At 41.5% G+C, this 14,063-nt stretch overlaps 1 protein-coding gene across 1 annotated transcript; it reads left to right on the top strand.

The window, feature by feature from the left end:
- Positions 1–12,313: 12,313 nt before the first annotated feature.
- Positions 12,314–13,452, top strand: LOC108598973 (antigen 5 like allergen Cul n 1). Its single transcript, XM_017985746.1, has 4 exons — positions 12,314–12,506; positions 12,564–12,830; positions 12,879–13,045; positions 13,099–13,452. The coding sequence occupies exons 1-4, from the start codon at positions 12,330–12,332 to the stop codon at positions 13,322–13,324; spliced, it is 837 nt and encodes a 278-aa protein (XP_017841235.1). The 5' UTR covers positions 12,314–12,329; the 3' UTR covers positions 13,325–13,452.
- Positions 13,453–14,063: the final 611 nt, after the last annotated feature.

The raw sequence follows: 14,063 nt of genomic DNA, 5'->3' as shown, positions 1-14,063 counted from the left end.
AACAAAAGCAACAAAAAAAAAAATAAAAATGTCCACGCAAAGCAAAGCTCGTAAATTTGCCATAAAAATCAATATGTTAATGGCCAAAACTTTGCTACAGTTCGAGTGTGCGTGTGTGGCTCTGTGTGTGTGTGTGTGCGTGCATCACTGTTGAAACATAAATCCCACTGTCAACAATGGCCAGCAGCCATTGACAAGCGCAGAAGCAACAACGACAGTGACACAGGACACAGCATAAAGTATACAGGATGCGTTGCAGGATGTGGCGGCGGTAAGCAGCGACCGACCGCCTGTCGCCAGCGGCTTCTCTGACCGACCGCTGTCGTTAAGTAAATACAATAAATGTAAATGCGGACGCGTACACATAAACATATAGACATTTATAAATATATTTGCATGGGGGGGACCCCCCCTCGACCAAGCGAGCAAAAACCTCATTAAACTGTTACCAGCTTCTGACAGGGCGACTGACAGCGTAAGCGATGCGCTTGATGGACATACCGCTGGCCAGCGGCTGGCATTTAAATTGCAAGTCAACAAACGACATGCATATTTCTTTATATTAAAATTAAAATTGCAATTAAGCGAAAAAGTGTTGAAATGCGAGCTGCTGTTGCTGCTGCCTTTTTGGAATTGAAATCGAAATTCAAATTATTGACCAAGCAAACTCGTCGACGACGCACTCGACGACTCACTCGGCTTACGCCTTTGTGCAAATAACCCAAGGATGACTGTTAAATTTATGCAAAGTTATGCCATAGACAACAACAACAACAAGAGAGAGTAGGCAAAAAGTGGCCTAGCTGCCAGCCCGTTGGGTGGGACGCTGCTCCACGCGTCGCTTTCAATTTGTGCTAGACACTCAAGGGTGCTCAATGGAGACGGCGACGGCGACTTGCCTCGTTTCGAATCAAACTCAAATTGATTTATGTTTATTTTTAGAGCGTGCAACGCGGCAACTTTAAAGCGCGTTGCGTGTCAAGCGCAAATATCAAAAATCGACATTCGGCATTCAACATTTTGGGGGCGTGGCTGTAAAAACCGCTTGAAAATTATGGCTTTCAGTTTGAGCGCGAATTGTAATAAATTTGGTAAACTTATAGACTAACAACAAAAGCAATTGCAGTTTCACGCTATGACTGCCACGCCCTGGGCGGCTAAACGAGCTTTAACTAGCAAAGGTCGTTAACAGCTGCCCAGGCTTAAGCCAGCAGCAATAGCAAGTACGTAGGTGCAAGCAAAAGTAAGCAAAAACAGCAAGAGAGAGAGAGAGAGAGAGAGAGAGAGAGCAAGAGAGCGCTAGGATGTAGCAGGAAATGACCGACCTCGACCTCGACCATGGTATACGCTGCAACGCCCACAAAAAGAAGCAGAGAAGCAATCAAAAATATGTTAATGTGAGTATTATGGCTGAAGCAGGCGGCGCAATCGAGGCGTGGCATAATGTGGTCCGAAAGGATTAGGCTTGGAGTGTGTGTGCCCATAAGCTCTGCAGAATATTGAAAAAGCAGCGCTAACGAGCGCTCGAGCATTTATAATGAAAAATACTTGAACTGCAATTTATGCTAATGAAACAGAATTAAAAACTTTAACTCGCCTTGACGGATTCTCGCACCGCAGATTGGTTTATCTTCAGCTATCAGCTGAGCCACGCCCCAGCTCTTTGCCTTGTTGCATGGCTGCTAACAAAATAATAGTACCCTTGCCAACCGAAAAAACAACTTGGCTAAGTAGTATGAACAAACTTTCAGACGACTTAACACGCAATCCAAAAGCAGCTTAAAGCTTAAGCAGCACAAACCTGCCGCCCTTAGCCTCATATTGTTATTGTTGTTGTTGTTGTTTTGGTTTTTTTCGCATAGCAATTGCTACAGTTAAAAATAGTTTTAAAACTTGGCCGACAGGCGCAGCCTTTGGGCAATTGAATTAAATTGAGGATGTCGAGTCAGCCAGCTCTGGGGAGCGTGCGAATACAGCAATGTGTCTAATTTGTTGCAACATGCCCCCCCACCCCCAGCAGCACGTGCCAGCAAAATTCTCTACTCTGTTGGCGTTGCTAATTTATGAGGCTAGCCAACCAAGGCAGCAACAATTTTTCGTTTGGCTTATTTATTGTAAACTGTTAGATCGATATGGCACAATCAATGGGCAGCGCTAAGGGCTGGAAGTGCAAGCGGAGGCGGAGGCGGAGGCTTCTAAACGGGAAACGTTTGCCAACCGGATCGTATTTAATAATTTGCACATTTATTTATGCCATTTTGGCGTCGTTGTAATTGTTGCCAGCGTCGCAGGCCGCCGTCGTCGCCGTCGTTGCCCGGGATTCGTGGCGTGCCAAACAAAAATATTTAACACTCGTGCCATAAACTATTGTCTGACGATCGTATGTGTCTGTGTGTGTGTGCTTGTGTGTGTGTGGTGGGGGCAGCTGCGATTACTAACTACAAGTTAATGTAGGTCGTGCTTGTAAACAACAGAGAAAACAGCAAAGCGGCGCACAGAAATTTATAAAATTTACGTTTCAATTGTTTGTAATGTGACTAAAGCAAATGCCGTTATTTAATGCCAGCTGCAAATATTTATAGCAAATATTTATAACATTTATACGGCTCTTAGCAATCATTGGAATTTTATACAAATATTTTTTTGTACCGCCGCCACCATCATAAAATCAATTTGATTGCTTCATTGCGTAATGCACTTGCAATCGAGTTATAAATTCATAATACTCTGCAGTATAACAAAATGTGATTTTTAAATGGCTATCAATCATTAATATGCATAATTTGCACACAGTTTGTCTATTCATTAAATTTTAATTATAATTATCGCCAGTCACACAACACTTCGCTCTCGCCATGAATCAAACTATTTAACAATAGATATCATCAGGCAAAAGGAACAACAAAAAAAAAACCAAACGAAATGCATAAATAAATAACTGCAGGATTGCATATTTTTAATTGCAGAGAATTCGTTGTGGATGTGGGCGCGCTGGAATGCCAGCTGCTGAAATTAATTCATTTGAATTGAAATATTTCTGCTTTTAATGCTGCTGTTTGCATTTGCTGCTGCTGCTGCTGCTGCTGCAGTTGTTGTTGTTGCAAATAAATATTGACACATACACCATTTAAATGTGCAATATATTTATGCACTAGTTGAGGTGCACACAGTGCTGTGTGTGTGTGTGCCAAGCGTATATGTTACAGATAACAAAGCATTGTTTTTTATGCTGCATTAGGGTGAGTCAAACTGGGCAAAGGTTTATGAGTAGTAAAATATGTAAATTGCATTTTTTATTCAATGTTAAATGCGTTAAAAGAAAAATGTTTATGAATTAAATTGAATTAAAAAGCAAAACAATTTACAAATTGCAAACAGACTCAACAGTTAATTGTAAGTAAGCCAATCGACACACCCGTTTGCTCACATTACTCATACGCAATGTGTACTGCGCAATTATTTTGCCGTTTTTACGAACAAAAACTATGAAAGATTTTTTGCGAGAACTACAGATTTTAATTGTTTGATTTGTGCGTGCTGCACAAAAGCAACGCAAACGCGCCACGCGATAAGCCAACAAATGGGCAAAGGATATAAATGCAGCCTGTTGTTGCTTGTGTATTGTTGTGCTTGTGTATGATACAAAAAAAGGTGCTTAAGATAGCGAAAAAGGCTTAAAAGCACAATGAAGTCGCAGCTTAGCGCCAGAGCAAAGTCTTAAGTGTGACAACAAGTGCGAAAAGGGGCAAGAGCGACACGAGCTGTGCGCCATAAAGTACACATAGCTGTTGTTCATTGGCGCTTGGGCATTTGAAGTGCGTCTGGCAGGCGCTCATTACGTCATTAATTATACGCCACATTGTACTATGCCTATGGGCAATAACGACTGCAAGCGGCTGCGAACTAAAACTAACAGCCTGAGCCACAGTCAGCGTCACAGTCAGAGCCACATAATGAGATAATCTGTACAAATGGCGCATACGCTGAGCTGACACCAAAATGCGCCCTCTGGCACAGCTTCACACGTTCTGCAGTCGCATTTCGTCAGCGAGTGCAAAAAATAGACAAGAAAATGGCAAAACCGCAAAAGCAAGAAGAAAAAAAACAGCAGCAAGCGTAGTGAACTTTTGGCTTTAATGGCACTATCCGCTGTTTTTAATTAGCAGTGTATGTGTGTGTGTGTGTGCAAAAAAGCAGAAAAGAGCTGCAACCAAGAACAGGCCGCAAATGCAACACTTTATATGCATTTTTTCTTTTAATTTTCATTTTTATGTGGCGACACCAGCAGCAGCAGCAGCTAAGGCAAGGCAGCGAGAGATGAGACAGAGAATTTAGGTTGGCATTTCTTGCGGCATACAAGCTGCCACGGAAGTGGCACGGATGCTGGCACAAGGACTCAACTGTATGTGCCCAAATGTTATGGTGTTAGTAGCTCGTTCAGCTCGTAACTTGTAATTAGAGTAGAATGAGAGACAGAGTGAAAAAAAAACACACACACAATTACCATTATGCACGCCGAATTTCGTTTTACGATTTGCTCACACACACATTTGCAACAAAGCGAGAGACAGTTGCACTAAAAGCGCAGCAACAACGACAACAACAAGCATAATGCTTAATGTCGCTTAGTTGACCTCAATTTGTTTTAAATCCAAAGCGCTTAGCTTACAGCACGCGCGCTGAACTGACAGGATATTGTGCTTAATGCACTGCCTGAGTTGCCTTTTTAGCTTTAACAGTTGCTGTTGCATATTTAAAATATTCTAATTGCATTAAATCCTCACTGCACAGCCTGCGCTCCAGCCTGGCCTCAAGGTCAAGCTGCTGCTGTAGCTGCTGCTGCTGCTGCTTCTGACATTTATGCGCATTTAGCTGTCTACACTGAAGGCCAAGTGCTGAGTGACATTTATGTGGCATGCCTCATGCCGCATGCTTAGCAATTCAGCACATGCTGAACTCTGCATAAAAATGTCTTCATGCGGTTCTCAAATCGCACACAGAATCCACCACAAAACTATTCTCTATTTTGTATTTTTTTCTTGCTCGCTAGCAATAAAAGTGTACTCTTGGCTAGCCATAGACACTTGTGCCCCATTGCCATAAAAAAAGGGGCACACACACACAGAGAGAGAGATACTTTGGGTCTAGGCCGCAGCTGCGTCTGGCCAGGCTTATGGGCTTAGTACAGACAGTCTGACAATTTTGGGGGTTTGCGGCTTGCAAAGCTTCGGGGCAACTGAAAATTTAACATGTCAGCTCAAGTTTTTCAGCTGCAGCAGAGCGTAATCAAATTGCAGCAACTTGCAATGGCAACACAAATGTTGCTTCTACACACTCAACCAGCCAGTGACCAGCTGCTCTCACCTGCCGCTTGCCTTTTGGCATTTGCATTTAAAGCTTGGCTGCTTGGCTGCTTGGCAGCTTGGCAGTCATATGACCGCAGGCTTAAATATGCAACTTTGTGCCACAATAATTATGCTAATTTTGCAAAAAGTTCGCACTCAGTTGCCAGCCGCTGGCGCTGTGTTGTGTTAGCATTGCAAAAATTATGAGTATGAAATCGAAAAAGTTTCAATCATTCACGTGCAGTTTTGCCGAGTTTGCCAGTTGCTGCGAGTTGCAAGTTGTGGCAGCTTTGAAGTTGCAACAATAGCGAGGGAGAGCGCTCGTTTATGTGTGTGTGTGCTGGCAATAAAACGCTTGAAATGTTTTTTAATATGGCATAACTTAACCCAAATCCAGGCAACCGCCTAGCCACAGCACTTGACCCAAAGTTTCAAGCAGATAGTCAGCCACACTCGCGCACTCGCTGTGCTTGATTGATGGCAAACTTGATTGATTAGATGCACTTAATGTTAATTTATACCTCTCGAGCAGCAAGCGCACAGTGGTTTGATTTAAATGCACTAAACGCTTTTTTCTAATGCAAACTAGTGGCAGCCACTGTGCAGCGTATGTGGCACAATTTCTTAATTTCATGCGCGCACCCAATAGCACTTGAAGCGCTAAAGTTTTGCAGCTCGGTCACTTCATTATCCTACCACACACACACATGCACACAGTAGAGGCGTTGGCATCCATTATAATTGAGTGAATAATTATGCATTGAATTTGCCAAGCAGCAAGCAGCGGCCCACTTGCAACCGCTCTGATAGCATCAGGCTGGCCATAAAACAACTAATAGCAGCTACTGCCAGGTTGAGCCGCTGCCATAAGCATGACCATATTATAAACAACACTAGGCTGCCCCAGCGATAACAGGCCACAAGCTACAACGACAACAGCAACAGCAACAACATAAAGTATGAAGTATTGGCAGCAGTAACAACAGTTGAGCAACAATGGCGGCTAACAATGTGCTGAAGTTAACGCCACACACAAACACAAGCCTCACACTTACACACACACATGTCTAATTTTATGCGCATAATTGCAGTTTGGGCTGTGAAAAATGTTTGCAGCAATTTGAGATACGTTTTAAATTTTTTTAAATTATTTAACATTTAACTTGCTATCACATTTTGCTTGTGGCATGCTGCACTTGCTGCCACGCTGCATGCTGCACAGCTTATGGCTGTGGTAATCATAATGCAATTCATTTTGTAGCGCTCCTTGGGGCATAATTTTTTTTCTGTTAAACGCCAAAGATTAAGCAGCGTTCAACTGGCAAAGCAAAGCAGCAAGCAGCCAATAAAAGCTCAACGCACAAAAGCCACAAAAGAACTTAAGCATTGGGCATTATAAGAGTGGAGCGAGTGGAGATTGAGTGTAGAGTGAGTGGCTAAGCCAACATTTACAAGCTCATTGCGCAATGCTTGCCAGCAATAAATTTGCAATTATATTTGTTGTTGCTGTTGCTGCTGCTGCTGTAAATTTTTGAAGCATTCAACGGGCATGGCAATGTTAAACCGACTTGTTATGCCAATTAGCTGACGGCAGGCGTACAAATTTACTTGGCCATGATGATGAAACGGCAAAAGTTTGCACGACGTCCGCGCCCAGGTAAGCTGCTCAGAAGACAGAAGAGTTGCTTAAGCAAAGTTGTGTAGCCAGGGCTAAAAGTTTTTTGCCAACTGCTTTGCAATTATTACAGCTGTAAAGTAGGCAACAATTTATGCAGTTGCGGACTTGTCACTGCTGCTTACGTCGCTGCTGCTGCCGCTGCCGCTGCTGCTGCTTCTGTTGTTGTGTTATATTTATATTGTTTGCTTTGCACTTTTGAGCTTTGGGCTTTGAGATTTACATTTTCAATGCGTTCGCTTTTGCCTGTTTATATATTTTACGCTGATTGCAGAGGCACAAAATCAGGCTTAACGAATCTCGTGCAGACTGCTGCTGCTGTATAATCAAAATAAACTTGCTCTTAGTCCAAGTAGTTGTCAGGTGTGCCTTTTATAATGCTTCGGCTTAGCTGCTGCTGTTTTTTTTTTTTCTTTCATTTTTTGTTATTTGACATTGAAATTCAAATGCCAAGCGACAAATGCTTGTTAAAAATTGAACAATGCCTGCGTATATCAACAATTGCCATTGCCAGAGTCTGCGTCTTATCAGCATTTTCGATTGGCAGCCCTTTTTATTTGTATATTTTTATTTTGCTAGCGCTTGGCCGCCTAATGGCCTTTGTAAGCGCGTCTAAGCTGCCAGCATTTTGTTTACAACTAGCAGAAGGACATGGATTTACTACAAACCCAAACTTCAACCCCACAAATGCTATTTCAATAGCAATCGCCTGACATTAGGCATACAAATTGGCATGTTTTGGCTAAAAATGAATTGCGTAATTTGATAGGATTGTGTGCAGCAGCAACAACAACAACAGCAACATTTACAACAAAAATCTATCAGAACACAATTTGTTACAAGGCGCAATCTAAAAAGATTTTTGATGTTGCATGTAAGCTTATGCTTATGTTGATACACTAAGCTTGCCTGCCCTAGTTTGTAAGCACACACACACACGCACACATACATATGAGCTGCTTGCTTGTGTGCGTGCATGTTGCCACTTTGCAGCACTAAATTGCATTTAATTTTTGAGATTTGCCCCGCACACACAGTTTGTAATTTTTATTTGCCTCCTGTTTTTGGGCAGCACATGGCCTTCACCCAAATAAAACAGCAGACATTTCAATGTATGTGTGTATGCGTGTGTGTGTGTGTGTTAAAGTGTCGCTGTGTGCTTTGCTAAAATTTATGTGCTAAAACAATGCAACACACACACACAGCAGAAAAATACAAAGAATTTTGCATATTTCGCGCGGCTTTAAAATGCGCACAAACAGCAGAAAAAAAATAATTCTAGGAATATATCAACGCGCAAAGGAATTATATGTATATATGCACAAGTATGTGCATTTTCCATGGAAAAAAAAATAGCATAATAAAATGTTTGCATAATCATAGTCTAAGCTTTGTGCAGATAATATAATTATTTTGTTTTAGCGCAGAAAAATGTTAAATTCAAATGTTTTTAATTTGTTTAATTTTAAAGAAAAGTCAAAGTAAGCATATAGTAGGCACTCAGTATTATTTATCTATAAGTAAAGTTTGCTTTTAGCATAGCAAAATAAATATTTACTCATGTGCAATGGTTAATAAAGTTCTCAGAATATGTTTTAGGCATATAAGTCTCAGTTTTGCTTTTATACATAAATGAAATTCTTGGAATATGCTTGTGCTATTATATTATTTTGCTATACTTTTTAAGGGCAGGTAAAGCAAAAAAAAAGGCATAATTTGCCAAAGATTTATTGCTTGGTAAATAAAATAGTTGCTAGCTTAATTTAATAATTCAAAATGTTTAAAGGGCAAACAGTTAAATGCTTAGTAAATAAAATACTGCGAATATGTTTAAGCAATTTCAGTTAAAGTCTTGTGAGTGTTACGTGTTTATATAAAATGCTGGGGGTGTATTTTGAGCAATTTAATTTCATTTTGTATTACTTTTAAAGGACAGTTTATTTGCATAGCAGTAAAGATAAACTGCAGCTTAAAGCATTTGTTTTTATCTATAAATAAAGTTTGCTTTAAAATCTTCGTAAAATTATTTCTTGTTCTGTATTTGTTTTGATTAGTGCTTAGAGCTAAATTCACCCTACTTAATTAACTTAAATTGAGTTGCAGCTTACCCCTGGAACACCGCGCTGCAGCCCCCTCAAGCGCAACTATGTCAAGGAACATTGCCAAAAGTAGGAAAAAGTTGTAGCGATAAGCGCGCAATGTGCTAGATTTTTATGTTTACGACTCTGGGGACAAACTCCATTTGAATTGAGTCTGAGACCAAGGCGTAGAGGCTCAGGCTGTGACTGAGGCTGAGGCTGCGAGCGGGCAGCAGCAGAGTTGACACATTTCTTGGCATGCAGGACACGAACAAGTTTTTGCCACGGCGCTGACGCTTAAAAAACTTTTCAAGCGACTTGCAGAGAGGATTGCGCGTATTAAGCGCAGCGCACGTGGAGACGCGACAACGCTTCAAATACACACAAACATAGATATATATGTTTTACGCTGGCTATTGTAGTAGTAGGTCGGTTGCTTTTGAACAGATTTGCATAAGCTTAAGGATTATTTCAACAGGATTCGTGGAATTGCATGAAATATTGAACTTTATGTGCATATTGATGGCGGCAGCGACAGCTTGAACAGCCACAGGTTCAATCCTTTGACAAGGGTTGCGCCTCGGGCAATGTGCCGCAATGTGTTTGCCTCAATTTCATTAGGCAAATATTAGCGCAAGACGATTTAATTTATGTGCGCCGAGACTAAACAATAAATCACGTCTGCCTGCCAGCCTTTGCCCAAGCACAATAGCCATTGAGCTGGGATTATTCAATTGCAAAATTTTAGACAGCAGCAATTTGCAAGGAAATGCCGAGATGCATTGCTCAGATAGCAAAGGCCACACCGACACCAGTCACACAGATACGTACACGGACACGGACACGGATACGGACAATGGCTCAGCTCAGCTGCATCCTGCTGCTGCCGCCGCCGCCGCCTTGATAATGACATTCTAAATGCAAGACGCTTACATAATTGAACCTCTGATAACAATAGCCGCACTTTGATGTGCATTGCGCATTCGCTGAAATTTATGCGAGGCAAAGCCGAGACCGAGACCGAGGCCAAAAGCCAAAGGCAGTCGCAGCAAAAGAAGCCAAGTTTGTTGCTCTATTAAAAATGAATTATATGCGAAGCATGCGAAAAATTCTATAAGGGCCATAGCGTAGGCCATAAATTTTGCCAAGCAAACTGACTTTCCGAGTGGACCGCAGAGCGCGCCGCTTGTAGCGAGAGAGGAGGAGAGCAACAGGTGCACGCGCTAGAGTCCGGGGCAGTGTGTGCTGTCCAGATGCTGTCCCTTGTCTGTTGTTTAATGCATGCCCCTTCACATGCCACGCCCCAAGCAATAAATCACAATACAAAATTATTTGTTGCGCTACTCTTCATCTTCTTCTTTTTGTTGTTGCTGTTTTGTGTGGTATTTTACATTAAAATTTACAACCTACTAAACAAGACACAAATAAACCAAAAGTCTGACAGCTGCACGCGCGTTCATATTTCCATATGAATAATTGTTTGAGGTTTGCAGCTGAAGCAGTTTAAAACACTTGAGCTTGAGACTGTGGGTCATGCTTAATTAAGCTGAATAAAGCTGCAGCATTACAATTACATGAGCTTCAGTTGCCAGGCAATTGTTCGAGGCGCCTGCCAGCCCCGATTGCCTTGTCCTTAATCAATTGTGCGCCATTGAGTTATTAGCAAAAGGATTTTGCAGGCCTGTCGCGCCTCCATCGCTTGCCATTTAATGTTTGCCTAATGCGACGAATGCCATTGACAGGCTCAGCGCACTCAGGCGTTAAGCACGAAGAGAGAGCGAAGGACAACAATGATGACAGCGCTGAGTTTTTAGGTTTTTGTGCACTGCCAATGGAAATTAGACTTGAAAGCAGACGCTACTGTCTACTGCCTGCTAAGTGTTGACGAGAAGTTATCTTTGTGGCTAATTTGTGTGTGGGCAAGTTGAGAGCATGCAAAGTGCTTAAAGAGATGAGATTATGTCTACTATATAGCAACTAATTAGCAGCAGCTGTGTGTGCAGCATGCGCCAACAATATCAGAGATTAAGCTTATGCTACATAATCTATTTATATTAAATGAAATCAGTGCTTGGAATTATAGTTATACAATTAATAAATAAAATATATATTAATCATAAGTCTATATGTGTCGACTAGGCACTAACACAACAGCAACCTTTTGGTTTCTTTCAAATATTTTATGTAAAGCAGCATTAAATTTATTTATTAAATTCAAATTGCTTGCATTTTCAATTCCAGCTCGCGACTGTTTCCTTTGTAGCTTTTCTTAGGCTACGTATATTCAATTATTACTGTTAACGTCTATATTGTTAACATTAACTCTCTTGCTCTCACCCGCTTATAAAATTCCACGCTGCCAGTTGATCCGCACAGTTCGAGAGTTGATCGCAGACTGAGCTCAGCTATGTAGCTGACCTACCCCCACTCACAAGTGAGAGTCAAGCAAATGAGAGTCCTGCCTAACCTTATGCTCTCTATCGTACGCTTAATTTTCTATCACATAACTGAATATCGTCAAATTAGCTTTCAATTTTATTAAGTTAATTGACTCCAACAGCATTTTATACACTCAAAATTTATTATTGTAGCTTAAGTGTAGCAAATTTTAAGAGACAAATGTTATTATAAAATGCAAATGTGTCTTAAATTCTATAATTGATACAAAAGCAATAGAAACATTTGCAGGCGAGCACTGAATATTTATTTGAAATGATTGAAATCAAGAATGAATAATCAATAATAAGAACATTTCCTTCAATGTTGTGCCGCTTATTGAAATTTAATAAAGCATTCATTTGTGAATTTAATACAATACAATTTCCAATCTTTTATGTAAAAGCTGCTTGTATAGAAAAAGCAGATGCATAAATTTTGCTTTGTTTTGTAATTTTCATGCTTTATTTTTAACTTATTTTGCATTAATTGAATGCTCTGCCTCGTTTTTGTTTAAGCAATAGTCAAGTTGCTAATACAGCGCTCGCTAATATAAAAAACTTACTTGATATATTCTATAAACTTATTGTGGAATCGCTGCTGAGCTGTCTAATTGCGGCAGCCACCTTATGGTTTGCGCCAAGAGCTTAGTTGCCAAAGCGAAACAGATGCGCAAAGCAACTGACAGCTGTTGCTATGAACTGTGCTGACTGTTTGCCTTTTGATAGTTGCAGATTGGGTATAAAGCCGCTTGTCTTTGTGGCTTGTTAAGCAGTTTTCAAACGACATTGAACAATGAATATATGGTTATTGGTTTCCATGCTGCTCTGCGTTAGCCAGCAGCTGCTGGCGGCCAAGGTACCAGACCCAGTGGCAGTGGGGGCGCTGCCCACAGGACGCAACAACAGCTACTGTGAGCCACAGCTGTGTGCACGCGGCAAGCAGCATGTGGCCTGCGACAAGTCCTTGAATGTAAGTGCTGTAGCTTGAATTTGAAATTGGCAAATTGCTTACCCGTTTTGCTTGTAGGAGGCGCAACGCACTTGCAGCGTTGAGCAGGCGCAGCTGCTGAACTTGACGAACTACGCCGACGTTATAGTGAAGACGCACAATGAGCTGCGCCAGCGGCTGGCCAGTGGCAAGAACATGACGCTGCCGCGTGCTGCGCGCATGGTGGCGATGCAGTGGAGCGAGGAGCTGGCCACGCTGGCGAGCTACAATTCGCGCATGTGCCAGGCCAAACATGACGCTTGCCGCAATACGGCGAACTTCAAGCGCTCCGGACAGAATATAATTGTAAGTAACTGTAGCTGGCGGCGCACTCTTACTTTATTAATTGCACAGGTGTTCAACTTGACGCGTCTGGTGGAGAACGAGCTGATGGACAAGCTCTATCCAGAGCTATTGCAGTTGGGCGTGCGCAGCTGGTGGGCGGAGCATAGCAATGGCAGCAACATTATGAACGAAGCGGATGTGGAGCATTATTCCTGCACTTACAAGCGGCCACAGCAGTAACTGAAATTGCCATTTACTTTGTTTATTTACTCACTTGCTCCGCTTGCAGTCTCTTTCGCCACTTTGCGGTCATGGCCGTGGAGAACAATACGCATGTTGGCTGCGCCGGTGTGCGCTATTTGACCAAGCAGCTTACCCACTTCAAGCTGACCTGCAACTACGCCGAGGACTTTGTCTGCGGCAAGCAGATCTATCATACACGCTCCAGTGCCTGCCAAACTGGACCCAATCCGCATCACAAAGCGCTCTGCTCCAAAAAGGAAACATTTGCATAAATGCACGCACGCACACACACACATATAATGCACACCAATAACTAAAGTGCATTAAATAAACGCACGCACTTATTTTCCAAATACGCATACGCCTAGTAGACCCTCAATAAATATTGCGCATAACAAAAGGCGCGTTTTGCCATTGCCAATTGGCGTAGTCTGCGTATTTGCCAATTGATATTGTTACGCATGCAAAATTCAAATGCAGCCAACATCAATTTGGAATTTCTGCCAATTTCCTGTGCAATTGCCAGCAACTTTATGCGCTCGCCTAGGCATAACTGCAGCTCAGAGGAAGCTCGCCAAAACCAATTACCTGTATAATAGAACGAAATCCAGCGATATGCTACAGTGCACACTCGCTAATTAAAAGCTTGCTAATTATAATACAACTGGCATGCGATCAACAAATTTAAATTTAGCTTATTTAGTGTCAAAGTCAGTATAACTGAAGAGCAGATTACATTTATTTAAAGCAAAGCTACATAATTGGCATACAAATTGCATTGTCTTGTCGTTATATGTATTGCAAATTGTTCCATAACTCATAGGCACACAAGTAAAGTCTTTATGTTTAAAAATGATTTCAGCGCCTAATGCAATTGACTTTCCAACTTAAAGTTTGAATTATATGCGACAACAAAAGTTGCAAAGTATTTTAATATTAATTAAACAAACTTGAGTAAGAAAAAATAAAGCAAAAAATATTATTTCTGTGTGTACAATCTATGGGCATTAG

Source organism: Drosophila busckii, chromosome 3L (genome assembly GCF_011750605.1).
Source record: "Drosophila busckii strain San Diego stock center, stock number 13000-0081.31 chromosome 3L, ASM1175060v1, whole genome shotgun sequence".
Lineage (NCBI taxonomy): Eukaryota > Metazoa > Arthropoda > Insecta > Diptera > Drosophilidae > Drosophila > Drosophila busckii.
The sequence above is the reverse complement of the archived record's forward strand: the minus strand, read 5'-3'. Positions and strand labels throughout refer to the sequence as shown.

Coding starts and splice junctions, on each gene's coding strand:
- LOC108598973 (XM_017985746.1), top strand. CDS start 12,330: ATGAATATATGGTTATTGGTTTCCATGCTGCTCTGCGTTAGCCAGCAG. Junction 12,507..12,563: donor CCTGCGACAAGTCCTTGAAT/GTAAGTGCTGTA, acceptor TTTTGCTTGTAG/GAGGCGCAACGCACTTGCAG. Junction 13,046..13,098: donor ACTTACAAGCGGCCACAGCA/GTAACTGAAATT, acceptor CTCCGCTTGCAG/TCTCTTTCGCCACTTTGCGG.